The sequence below is a fragment of the Pseudochaenichthys georgianus genome, chromosome 15, assembly GCF_902827115.2.
Source record: "Pseudochaenichthys georgianus chromosome 15, fPseGeo1.2, whole genome shotgun sequence".
NCBI lineage: Eukaryota > Metazoa > Chordata > Actinopteri > Perciformes > Channichthyidae > Pseudochaenichthys > Pseudochaenichthys georgianus.
Genome location: NC_047517.1, coordinates 22,444,448 through 22,458,048, shown reverse-complemented (window position 1 = coordinate 22,458,048; position 13,601 = coordinate 22,444,448). Strand labels below are relative to the sequence as shown.

General features: G+C 38.1%; 1 protein-coding gene across 1 annotated transcript in view; it reads left to right on the top strand.

Moving 5' to 3' along the window:
• The window catches only part of hcrtr2 (hypocretin (orexin) receptor 2), a 31,826-nt gene extending 27,676 nt beyond the window's left edge, over window positions 1–4,150 (top strand). Inside the window, exons 3-7 of the mRNA XM_034101437.1 lie at window positions 483–726; window positions 2,391–2,506; window positions 2,612–2,832; window positions 3,090–3,211; window positions 3,993–4,150. Coding sequence (XP_033957328.1) covers window positions 483–726; window positions 2,391–2,506; window positions 2,612–2,832; window positions 3,090–3,211; window positions 3,993–4,150 — 861 coding nt within the window. The remainder of the gene's footprint in view (window positions 1–482; window positions 727–2,390; window positions 2,507–2,611; window positions 2,833–3,089; window positions 3,212–3,992) is intronic.
• The last annotated feature ends 9,451 nt before the right edge of the window (window positions 4,151–13,601 follow it).

The window sequence follows — 13,601 nt, the reverse complement described above, 5'->3', positions numbered from 1 at the left end:
TGTATTGTGAAGCAAGTGCAGCAATTGTATTGGCCGAATACAAGTAATTGCTATTTTGATTCACCTAAAATATTTAATGAAAACATTTTTATAAAATCATTTCTCTTTAGTGCTAAATTTACCACCATTATGGTTACGCTGATACCACCTAAATTAATCCAGATACATCATGCTGTATTGCAAACAACGTTACGAAGAACATATTGCCGTTCAGGGTTCCCAAAATCTGTATTATGGGACTTGCAGACTTGACAGATAAAAGCTGTCAATTTCAAATGCATGGAATAAAAGGCAAAGCTACACTTAAAGCAAATCTCTAGCAATTACATATTTGAAATTATGTTCCTGATTAATGCATCATATTTCCAGTAACTTCCCCAAAGTACATCAAATTAAGGCAGAAGTCTCATATGTCTCATTTGCAAACCATAATTTTAAAGCGACGTCTCTATCTAACTGGTGTTTCTTTTTCTTTTCTCCAGACCATCGCTGTTTCTGTATCAGTCCTAACACTGAGCTGCATTGCCCAGGACCGTTGGTATGCTATCTGCCACCCTCTGATGTTCAAGAGCACAGCCAAGAGGGCTCGCAAGAGTATTGTTGTCATCTGGGTTGTGTCGTGCATCATCATGATCCCTCAGGCTATAGTGATGGAGTGCAGCAGCCTGCTGCCAGAACTAACAAACAAGACCAGCCTCTTCACAGTGTGTGATGAACATTGGGGAGGTGAGTTTTCACAAATCCTCCTCAAACACTTGAAAATGTGCCAAATTGCTCACTTGTTGCCAGAGCCATAAATTAATCTAAAACCAAATGAAAGACCAAAAGGATGACTCCAACTCACATTTTCTTTTTCTTTTTCAAAGCGATTCTTAAGAGAGCATTATTTACTACCTGTGCTGAAATAACAGTATACGTGTCTGACACCATTTAGCTAAGAGCAGAGCCCCGTTCACAGGGCAAATAGGGACTAATGAATTAGGATGGATGACTTTTGATGGAGTGCACATAATGAAGTCAGTTTGCATCGCTGATTTATGTCCCCAAAGGAGGAAAGCCAAACAAAAAGAAAAAGCCTTTTAACCTCACCTTCATTAGAGGCAGGTTGATATGAAAATAATGAAACTTCCATGGCTTTCTTTATTGACACATGAAAGGGAAGGTCAATGAAACACTTAAATAAAACAGTAATTACCATGAAAAGTCCTTGTTGTTATTTGTGTTGCGTGTGTGCATAAAATCGCACACTTGCTACCCTCACATAAACCATACATTATCACAGAAACGTGCGAGAAATTATTTGCCTATACCATCTTCGTATTATGATGGTTGTATTTTGACCTCAGAAGATAAAGTACTTCACACCTGAAATCGTCACACAGACAACGCCTGGTTGAGGTGAGGACATTGTCCTTGATAGAGTCTCAAAAGTCCAGAACAATCACAGGAGACTGAAATGCCAAATGGAAAAAACTGGAAATAAAGTTTGATGCAAAAATATAAAAATTTAGCAAAGTAAAGCTGGTACACTTGCCACAAAGTTTCTTAGCCAAGTTACAATACGATACATAATGACTTGCTGTTATCAAGATAAGGCATATCCAGCTGCCTGAAGCAGTATTAAGAATGTTATGTATATATTTATTGTATATATACATGTCTGTGATTTATCTTTAATCTATAAGGCAAATGGTAAATCAGCACACACTGTATTTAATAGACTTTGACCTGACAGAGTCAATGTGACTTCCTTTATTATAATCTTATGAATTTAATTTCACAATAAAGCTATGTTTAAATATGTCGAAATCGATGGACTTCACATTCAGAAATATGGAGAGATTTTGGGAGAGGGTTAACATTGAGAGCGTTTGAGCACATTTTAGAAAAGTTGTATCAAGGTCTGCTTCATCTTCTGAGTGTAAAAAGGAGAACATTGACAATGAACTTCTCGTTTTATCAGTTTTTACCAGCTTTAAATATTATAAGCCCACCTGTTCAAACCGCAAAGTGCTTTCAGAACTTGGAAAAACGGTCAAAAAATACTTCAGGAGAGGAAAATTGTGTTTGTGTAGGAGTTCTGTCTTGTATTTATTTGTTTGAGGATTTACACCCAAGCTGCTCCAACTTAACCTATGAAGTATTGGTTATTTCCTTTTCTCTTGTAAGTGAAACATGAATTTTAAATCTGATTGAATATGACAGCTGAAGTTGTCATTTCTGAAGAAATGTCAGAGACTTATTGTGCAAAAAAAAAGACTGCTTATCTAGTTTGTTAAATTTGTTAAAGATTGACAGGCATGGCAACAATTGAGGGTGTGAGTCCTCGCTAGGTCGCTCTCCAGAAAGTTTCCAATGTTATTAAGATGATGTTTTTCATCTTTCAACAGCTGAGGTCTACCCAAAGGTCTACCACACCTGTTTCTTCATCGTCACATACTTTGCACCCTTATGTCTTATGGTCTTGGCATACATCCAGATATGTCATAAGCTGTGGTGTCCACAGGTTAGCATTACAGAGATTTATTTGATTAATGTCGAAACATCAGTGCATTAGTTCTTCCAAGGCCAAGTTAACACCGCCTAATGTATGCACATATTAAATCAACAGATTCCTGGGAGCACATCAGTGCTTCAGAAGAAGTGGAGGTCCATCCAGCGCTCAGCTTCGGCTCCGGCGTCTGGAGAGCCTGTGAGAGTGAGGACCAGCACGGTTTGTGCTGAGATCAAACAGGTGCGAGCCCGACGGAAGACGGCTCGCATGCTGATTGTGGTGCTCTTTGTTTTCGCCCTGTGCTACCTGCCAATCAGCGTGCTGAATGTCATGAAAAGGTAAACATATCTGCTGCTTCAATCATCAAAGCCATTCAAAAATAGACACTGTGATAAACCACGGGCTCCCAATTTTCATTTATTTTTTAATTGCAGGAGTTCACCTTGTTAGATGGTTTATTAAAAAAACAAAACTGATACAGTATATTTACTGGTGAAATGTTGCTTGTTTTCTGCTATTCAAAAAAGTTATTAAGAGTGTAACTAAAAGCATGCAAACCAGATCTTTAACTGATAAATTACTTCTTTACCTGCAGAGTCTTTGGGACTTTCAAAAAAACAAACGACAGAGAGACAGTGTACGCATGGTTCACTTTCTCCCATTGGCTCATATATGCTAACAGTGCAGCAAATCCCATCATCTACAATTTCCTCAGCGGTAAGTTTGTAACCTCCTCATCACTGACATCAGTTGTGTAGGTTTATTACTTCCATCTAGTGGACAGTGTGCTAACAACATTACAGCTAATTGGTTTGAATTGTTCTCTGATAAGAAGTAATGTATATGCAAATATTAATCTCAGAAAAATATGCATTTATCACCCAAAAATGTAAAATGTATCGTTATTTTTTACGGTGGCTGGCAAGGGCAAATGCTCTACGGCAGCCCAAAACACTTATACCTAAAAAACGATGCGAAATACAAATGTGCAAAAACAAATGCGAATGAAGAAACATATTCACCAACTTGACAACACATGTGCAGCGTTTACCAAAAGCACTGCAAATAGCTGGAAAAAGCTTAAAACACAACCAGGGGACACTAAAAAGTGATGCACACAGCTGGGATCGGAGCACATGTATTTTACTTCGTTTTTCAACAATTTCAGCATTTTTATATTTGCAGTGTTTTTTTACTTGCAGCATTCTGTTCCTGCACTGTTTTTTCCTGCGCTGCCCATATATTGTCACGTTGGATGTTTTTTCATTTGCATGTGTTTTGGCACTTTTGTTAATTTACATTTGCATCGTTTCTGAGGCTGCAGCGTGCTTCTCTTAATGGAAATGTCTTGGGCCATTGTTGTGCATTTGCATCTGTCAGCCTCTATACTTTTTTCTTCAAAATGACATATGCATCTCTAAAATGCCTTTTTTTCATGCAAGGCGTACAAAACGATCAAACTGAATGGTTTCTGTTTGGATTTCATCTTTTTAACCAGGGAAGTTCCGCGGGGAGTTCAAGGCTGCTTTTTCGTGCAAGGGTCAAATTCGAGCGCAGAGGACGAGGCCCATAGCGAGCACAGACAGCCGGAAGTCACTGTCAACGCAAGTCAACAACATGGACAATGTGTCACGCATATCAGATCAGATAGTGTAGTCTTGTGGTCCAGGTGAGAAGTTCTCCTGACTCATTCATCCTCAAGGCATACGTTGAATTGCTTGAACCTTGTTAAAAAAACAGACAGACACTTGAATGGGAAAGAATGCTTCACAAATGAATGTTTTGTGTTTGTTTCACAAGGACAATAAGGAGTTTCAGAGAACTGAGCAGTGCTTTCTGAAAGCTTCTCCCTTTGTTTACATAATGACAAACACATTAAGGACAAGGCATTTGCAATTCACAGAAAGGACACCATTTGAATGTTTAATATTTAAAAGTGCAATATGTATTGGTATTAGGTATTACAATACAGGGCTAGATGGTTATTATGCCCAGTCGGTGGAGTGAATATATTACATTGACGACTTTGTCATTACCTCAAAACTCCTCATATTCTGTTTATATTGTTAGTTCATTTTTAAATGTTTGAAGCAACATTATGGCCATATCTTGCTCATTGCACCTTCAAAACCTCATCCGAATGTTGTTTTTATAATAATTGCACATGGATAGTATTACAGGGTATATATTTATTTCATATTTATGTATTTATTGGTTGCCTCTTTTTTATACAACATCGGCAGAGGAAGTGCTATAGAGATTAAGTCTTGAATTGAATCTTTGCATAAAAAGCATGGATGTTATGTCAAACATCTTAAACCTCCAAGATGATTCTGCATCTGTTCCTCATGAAGTATGCATTAACTTTTCCCGGTGGACCTCATTATTTCACTTTTCACACTTTTCACTTTTTTCACACCTTCAAAAAGTGGACATTTGGGAGTTTCTAAACAAAAGTTTTAAAAGAAAACAGTATTTTCAAAGGTTTCTTTGTGAATGCCCTTAAATGCTTCTGTGGCTTTACAAAGAGATTCAGAGCCAGATAGAAAAAAAAGTATTTTTTATACTTATACAAAAACAACTCTTAAATATACACAACCAAGAACCGTCCTGAAGTGTGAATAAGATATATGTTCAGTGATAGACATCATTAACCATGTGCATTGACTAATGGCTACTAATCAAGCCTTGTCAACAAAAAAGCAACACATGAATTTGTTGGCATTAACATAGGCGTGCTGTCTCAAATACCATAGTAAATCTCAAGAATGTCTCTTATTAATTATTGCTTTAGGAAGGACAGTGCAACTTTTACAATTTCTGCTTTCCTCAGGCTCTTTGAAGCATACTGAATAATTTTGCGAAAAGATAAAAGCACACTCTTCCTGTGAAAAATAATCCTGAGCAAAATATTATTCTCTTGAATATTTACAAACAGCATACTGTAATTGTTAAATGTGCAACAGAGGTACCCATGATCAATGTGTTCTGTCTGTGCCCTCAAACACTAAACCTCACACTCTGATGCACGCATGGAGCTGAGGTGTTTGTGGGGCAGAAATAAAAAAACCCAAACAGTGAGACAAAGAATATTAAACCAGCTTATGCACACTGTTTCATGCACATTTAATAACCTAAACTTTTCTACCAAGACACTTTTTCCTCAGGGCATATCCATGAGAAATAGGGTGGGTGAATAGCATTCTAATGCACCTGTTCAAAGCTAAAGCTTGTGGTCTTAGAATATAGATCGAAAAACTTGCAGCTATTGAAATACCAGCAAATAAATGCAAATGTGAAAAACGTAATCGTCTTTGCATTCAGCAAGCGCCACTGTTACTTCTGCTCATAGAGGCAAAAAGTGAAAAGCAAAATCTATCAAAGCTTATATAGTTTATGTGAAAATCTCTTGGTGAATCTAGCAAATCAAATATGTCAACCATTCAAAGGCTTTATTGTCAGATGCACAATGGTTACAGCGTAGTTGGTGGCAATGAAAATCTTAAGTCTAAGGCTCTCAAAAAAACACACATCCTCCCCTTAGAGCAGGGGTGTCAAACTCAATTTCATCGCGGGCCACATTCGCATAAATGTTGCACTCAAAGGGCCGGTTGTAACTATATAAATACATAATATATATATAAAATAATGTATTATATTACATTATCGCCTCTGAATTGGATTATTATCGGATAGAATAATAACTTAGTAATTAACTACGTCTGAAAGCAGAAGTCCAGGGCAAATAATTGCAAGTCTCTTCAGTGCCATGTCACAAAACGAGATGCATTGTGGGACATGTCGTTTATGGGCAACCTGCTTCTGTAAAGTGGCATGATGTAACCGTATAATAAACGTATTATATTCTTTGCAAGCTCTTGCGGGCCCACATAAAATGAAGTCGCGGGCCGGATTTGACCCCCGGGCCTTGAGTTTGAGACCCCTGCCTTAGAGCCTCCTGCGTATTCAGGAAATATCTCAGATGTGTGCCCTCTAGTGGAGGTATTTAAAGAGATTATTGTGGCAAACAGTATCACAATGCATTTTCTCCCATTGCTCAATCAATCATTCTCAAGACATTTTACAAAATCTTCCACTCCAAATCTACACATTGTAATTGCATTAAAATCTAACTTTTTCACACATTTTGTAAAGTAAATGTGGATTTTGTAATGGATTTCAATACAAAATGATTTCTGATGGTTTTGCATTTCCGTTTCGGACCCTACTTCTGTTTTTTTCCTCAAAAAGTATGCTGTATCATTTTGTATATTTAGAAATAATTACATTTGTGAATATGTTTATATCTGTTGTTGATGAGCTAATTTAACTTAATTTAATGGTGGCTGCTGATAATGGCATCATTTAAGATCCTTCACCCCATATTGTCATGATCCTTTACTCCCAGAATGCCATTTTTGATCTTTTTAACAAGGTTTAAAATGTCATACAATCAATACATTTGCCTTAGAATTTGGCGTAAAACAAAACCAAACATAAAAATAAGAAAACAAGTACTGCAAAAGACAAGAGTTATACACATAAGAAGTCAAATGTACAATATCAAATGTAACATAGAAAAATGTAAAATATTTCTGTTATCAAAATGGATGGAATGTTAAAAATATTCACCAAGGAATGTGGAAATGTTTACAGTATGAAGTGTAAAGAATATGTGCATAGATAATACCTTACAAAAAAAAATACATCAACGTAATGCATTTTTAGGGCATTGTGAACAATGGGCAGTGTTCTGGTGGTGTGGGGTTTTGGTCTAGATGGACTATAAACTGAATTTAAGACATTGAAAGGATGTTTACAATTAGTTTTTGTGATGTTCAATGAATGTATTCAGGTATATGTATTTACTTATTTATTTGTGTATTAATCACTTTTTATTGTGAATCTCATCATGTGTCCTCAGCTTGACCTTTTGAGACATTTCTAGTATCTTGACTTGATGTTTCTGTCTGAGTGAGCTTATAAAGTGTATTAATAAGTTGTTTACTCCTCATCGTGTCTTTATCCCTACACATCTTTTATCAATAAAGTCTATATTGTACTACAATGTTTATTTTCTGTTGTCTCTAACCAATTTCCCCCTGGAATTAATAGTGTATTCCAGATTCTGATTATCTTTGGGTTACATTTCTTAAAAAAACACTTATAACAACAAACAGAAATACACATGCAACGGTATTTTTATTGAATTGCAACGGTACACCAGACTCTAGATAGTAATAGAGTAATGTTGCTCCAGTAATAGAGAAAATTAGATTCAGGAAAATATATATCATGAAAATTAAGACTTTCATAACGAGAAGAGCATCCAGAATGTGCAAACAGCCACAAAGGCTGTGAAGGTGAAAAATAGTCCATGTACCCAACCCTTGATTTAGATTTGCTTTATTGGCACATTCTCCACCCTACCAACATGAAAATCAGGCCTGCATTTGTTCTTGTTATTCTGTTAAAACTGGAAAAAAGGCCCTACTTGGTGGGGGTATTTACTGCCATTCAAACATACATTAGCAAGTCTTACTGTACAGTATATCAAGGTTGTGCACTTCAGTTGCTAAGTTGCCAAACTTAGTATGCAGGCGGATTTGAATAAATACACTGAACAAAAAAACAATGTGCTGTAATTACTGTATGCAATTAGCTGTTATATCTTTACCACTTAAGAGGCAGCAAAAGCAAGCTGTCAACACACATATATATATATATATATATATATATATATTGTTACCCTTTAAGTTGTTATCATAATGTATTACCAGTCATGTATGTACACATCCAGCAGACCTAGAGAAACATTAGCATTCATAAAGTTTTGTTTGGTGTAACTAATGGCACACTCTTTATTTGGGGATTTTAAAATCACCACTATACAGGCTTTCATGCAAGGCGATCCTCGCGACAACTTAATTGTATAATTAATATAATAATAATATTAATATTTTTGTCTTTATTCTTTGGAGTGAGCGGAAGGAGGAACCTATTGCGGTGAGCACGTTGCACGTTGTAACTTCCGGTTGTTGTTGTTTTCATCTCCGGGTATCCCGTGTGCCTGTTCTGTTGCTGATAGCTTATTAACTTAAACTTAATCGATCGTTTTAAAACTCTTGATCACGGCAACTGCCTGACGTTGTAATCACACGTTACTACAGCTTAAGCACTCACAACTCTCCTTCTCTTAGCGACTGTAACTCCACAGTTGCCTACACTCTTTTCGGGTTTGCTAACGGTAGCTACTTTAGCTTGATAGCTAGCCATGGCTCTTTCCCCACCTTCTGGTGCTATTTCCTGCTCTTCCTGTCTCATGTTTGGTTACTTCCCGGCCTCCCTTACTGGTAAGGATACATGTGTTAAATGTAGTATAGTTGTTAGGTTGGAGGCGGGAATCATAGCCATAGAAGCCCGGCTCCGCATCTTAGAAAGTAACTCAGTTAAAGTAAAGCCCATGTTAGCATGTGCGGACCGGCAAAATGTAGCTCCTCTTAGCCGTCCCCCGGCAACTCCCGAGCAGCAGGGAGGCTGGGTGACTATTCAGAAGGGGCATAACGCGAAACCCGCAGGTCCCCACCAACCCGTTCACGTATCTAACAGATATTCCCCACTCAGCGAGACACCCGCTGAGAAGCCAACTCTGGTTACTGGTAGCTCTATTATGAGACACGTGAATTTAGAGACCGAAGCCTCCACAGTCACATGCATTCCGGGGGCCAGAGCGGGCGACGTTGAGGCGCATCTTAAACTGCTGGCTAAAGATAAACGTAAATACAGTAGGATTGTTATTCACGTCGGTGGTAATGATGTTCGTTTACGCCAATCAGAATGCACAAAACGTAATGTGGAGTCGGTGTGTAGTTATGCTAAAACAATGTCGGACACCGTAATCTTCTCTGGTCCCCTCCCCAATCTGATCAATGATGACATGTATAGCCGCATGTCATCATTTCAGCGCTGGTTGTCTTGGTGGTGCCCAGCAAACAATGTGGGCTTCGTAAATAATTGGACAGCCTTCTGGGGAAAACCTGGTCTGATTAAGAGAGACGGCATTCACCCTACTTTGAAAGGTGCAGATCTCATTTCGGCAAACATTTCAGGGCTTTGTGGACGTAATCCATGACAAACTGGAGTTGAGACCAGGAGGCAGAGTCGCAGTCTTACACGCTTCTCTGCGCTCTCTCCTAGGCAGTCACCCATAGGAATCCCGAACCCAATAAAATACCCAATATTAGCGGTGTGTGTGTCTGCCCAAGGACAATTTAATGTAAAACCTAATAGAGGTGTCATACATAATAACCTAATACAAGTAAATGTAACAACTACTACAGTGCAACAAAACAGGAAGATTAAATGTGGTCTCTTAAACATAAGATCTCTAGCATCTAAAGCAATATTGGTAAATGATTTAATATCAGATTATAATATTGATATATGCTGTCTCACTGAAACTTGGTTGAGACATGAAGAATATGTCAGCATAAATGAGGCCACTCCACCCAGCCATGTCAACACTCATATTGCTCGAGGCACGGGCCAAGGAGGTGGAGTTGCAGCAATCTTTGACTCAAGTTTACTTATCAATACTAAACCAAAATGTAATTATACCTCTTTTGAAAGCCTCGTTTTTAGTCTTACGCATCCGACCTGGAAAACTTTGCAGCCAATCTTATTTGTTACAGTGTATCGTGCACCAGGTCCTTATTCAGAATTCTTATCAGAATTCTCTGAGTTTTTATCAACTTTGGTTCTTAAAACAGACAAAGTAATTATCGTAGGTGACTTTAATATTCATGTTGACGATGATAAAAATAGCCTTACTGTTGCATTTAACTCTATATTAGATTCTGTTGGTTTCTGTCAGAGTGTAAATAAACCAACCCACTGTTATAATCACACTCTCGACCTTGTTCTGACTTATGGTATTGAAATTGAGCAACTATTAGTCGAACCGCATAATCCTGCTTTATCCGACCATTTCTTAGTAACTTTTGAAGTACTGTTACTAGACTACAAAGCATTAGTCAAAAGCTCTTGCAGCAGAAACCTATCTGTTAGTGCTATAGCCACATTTAAGGAAGAGATTCAACCAATACTTAACTCGATAGCATGTCTGCATGTAGGGGAGGAAACTTATACAAAATGTACACCACCCCAAATTGATCATGTTGTTGATAGTGCTATAGATGCGCTGCGAATAAAATTAGATTATGTTGCTCCTTTGAAAAAGAAGAAAATAAAACAACATAGATTAGCTCCATGGCATAATGCCGAAACCCGCAAAATAAAGCAAAAGTCTAGACAACTTGAAAGGATATGGCGTTCCACTAAACTTGAAGAATCTCGTTTAATTTGGCATATTACTCTCAATGAATATAAGAAAGCACTGCGTAAAGCGAGAGCAGCCTACTACTCTTCATTAATAGATGAGAATAAGAATAATGCAAGATTTCTTTTCAGCACTGTAGCCAGGCTGACAGAGAGCCACAGCTCGATTGAGCCTTCTATTCCCTTAGCACTCAGTAGTAATGATTTTATGTGCTTTTTTAACGATAAAATTGTTACTCTTAGAAACAAAATTAATGACCTCTTGCCTTCGACCAGTATAGTGTTATCAACAGCTCCCGGAATCGTAAGTTCTAATATTACACTAGATAGTAAACTAGAATGCTTTTCAGCCATTAACCTTGAACAATTACATTCAATGATTCTCTCTTCTAAACCATCAACGTGTATGTTAGACCCAATTCCAACTAAGCTGTTGAAGGAAGTTTTTCCATTAATTAGCACTTCTTTATTAAATATTATGAATATGTCTTTATTATCAGGCTATGTTCCACAATCATTCAAAGTAGCAGTGATAAAACCGCTTCTTAAAAAGCACAACCTCGATCCAGAGGTTTTAGCCAACTATAGACCTATTTCTAATCTTCCGTTCCTCTCAAAAATTCTTGAGAAAGCGGTCGCAAAACAGTTGTGTGATTACTTAAAAAACAATGATTTATTTGAAGATTTTCAGTCTGGCTTTAGAACACATCATAGCACAGAGACAGCTCTGGTTAAAGTCACAAATGATATTCTAATAGCCTCAGACAAGGGACTTGTCTCTATTCTTGTTTTGCTCGATCTTAGTGCTGCATTTGATACTATCGACCATGATATCCTATTGCAAAGACTAGAGCACTTAGTTGGCATACAGGGAACTGCTTTAGGCTGGTTTAGGTCGTATCTATCTGAACGCTCTCAGTTTGTACGTGTTAACGATGAATCTTCCACGCAAACCAAAGTTAGCCATGGAGTGCCACAGGGCTCAGTGCTCGGACCTATTTTGTTCACATTATATATGCTTCCGTTAGGCAATATTATAAGGAATCATTCTGTAAACTTTCATTGTTATGCGGATGATACTCAACTATATTTATCAATCAAGCCTGATGAAATTAATCATCTAAATAAAATTCAAGACTGCCTTAAGGACTTAAAAACGTGGATGACCTTAAACTTTTTGATGTTAAACACGACCAAAACTGAAGTTATTGTACTTGGCCCGAAGAATCTACGAAACAAATTATCTAAAGACATACTAACTATGGATGGCATTAATTTGGCCTCCAGTGAGACTGTAAGGAATCTTGGTGTTATATTTGATCAGGATTTATCCTTTAACGCCCACATAAAATCAATTTCAAGGACCGCCTACTTCCATCTACGTAACATTGCAAAAATCAGGCATATCTTGCCTCAAAACGATGCAGAGAAACTAGTCCATGCATTTGTTACTTCTAGGCTGGATTATTGTAACTCTTTATTATCAGGGAGTACCAAGAAGTCAATCAAGTCGCTTCAGCTGATTCAAAATGCTGCAGCTCGTGTACTAACCAGAGTTAGGAAAAGGGACCACATTACTCCTGTTCTGGCTGCCTTACACTGGCTCCCTATAGAACACAGGATAGAATTTAAAATTCTTCTTCTCGCCTACAAAGCCCTTAATGGGCAGGCGCCATCTTACCTTAAAGAACTCATTATACCCTACTGTCCTACTAGGGCATTGCGTTCCAAGAATGCAGGGTTGTTGGTTGTTCCTAGAATCTTTAAAAGTACAATGGGAGCCAGAGCCTTTTCTTATCAAGCTCCACATTTGTGGAATCAGCTTCCAGTTTGTGTTCGGGCGGCAGACACCCTATCCGTTTTTAAGAGTGCGCTTAAGACCTTCCTTTTTGATAAAGCTTATAGTTAGGGCTGATTAGATTCAGCCCCTAGTTTTGCTGATATAGGCTTAGTTTGTCGGGGGACATCTTACTTCTTCCTTCTCTCTGTCTATACCCGTGTACTCTCATGTTCCGATTAACCCAGCTTCCCCACATTTCTTTCTTTTTGGTGTCTATATACGCTGGGATCCGGAGTCATGGATGATCCTGCGGTCCTGTGTCCTGGATCGCGAGCGCTGGATCTTGAGTCGTGGCTGTGGTCCTGGATCATAGGTCCTGGATGGATATCCTCGTGGATTCATCTTCCTATTATACACACATGCATTTCCAAACATTTGGACTACCTATGTTGCAAATGTATTATCTTTTCAATTTACACACGGCATCTATTGCACGTCTGTCCGTCCTGGGAGAGGGATCCCTCCTCTGTTGCTCTCCCTGAGGTTTCTCCCATTTTTCCCTTTAAACTGGGTTTTCTTTGGAAGTTTTTCCTTGTACGATGTGAGGGTCTAAGGACAGAGGGTGTCGTATTGTCATACTGATATTCTGTACACACTGTGAAGACCACTGAGACAAATGTAACATTTGTGATATTGGGCTATATAAATAAACATTGATTGATTGATTGATTGATTGAATATTCAATCATACTTTTTGCAGGTGAAAGAAGTATGATTGAAACATTATTGACCAAAACTCATCAACAACCACATCTGAATGTTAAATCCTACTTTGAAAGAGACACAGTGACATCCATTGAGTGTCTGTTCTGTTCTTGTGAGCATGTGTCATTTCATTGCATGGCGCACGGTGCAGCCTCCAGTAAATGTGTTACATCCTGTTGACTGTGGGGGGTGTTTCCCATCCCAGCCGACCAGAGGCTCAGATCA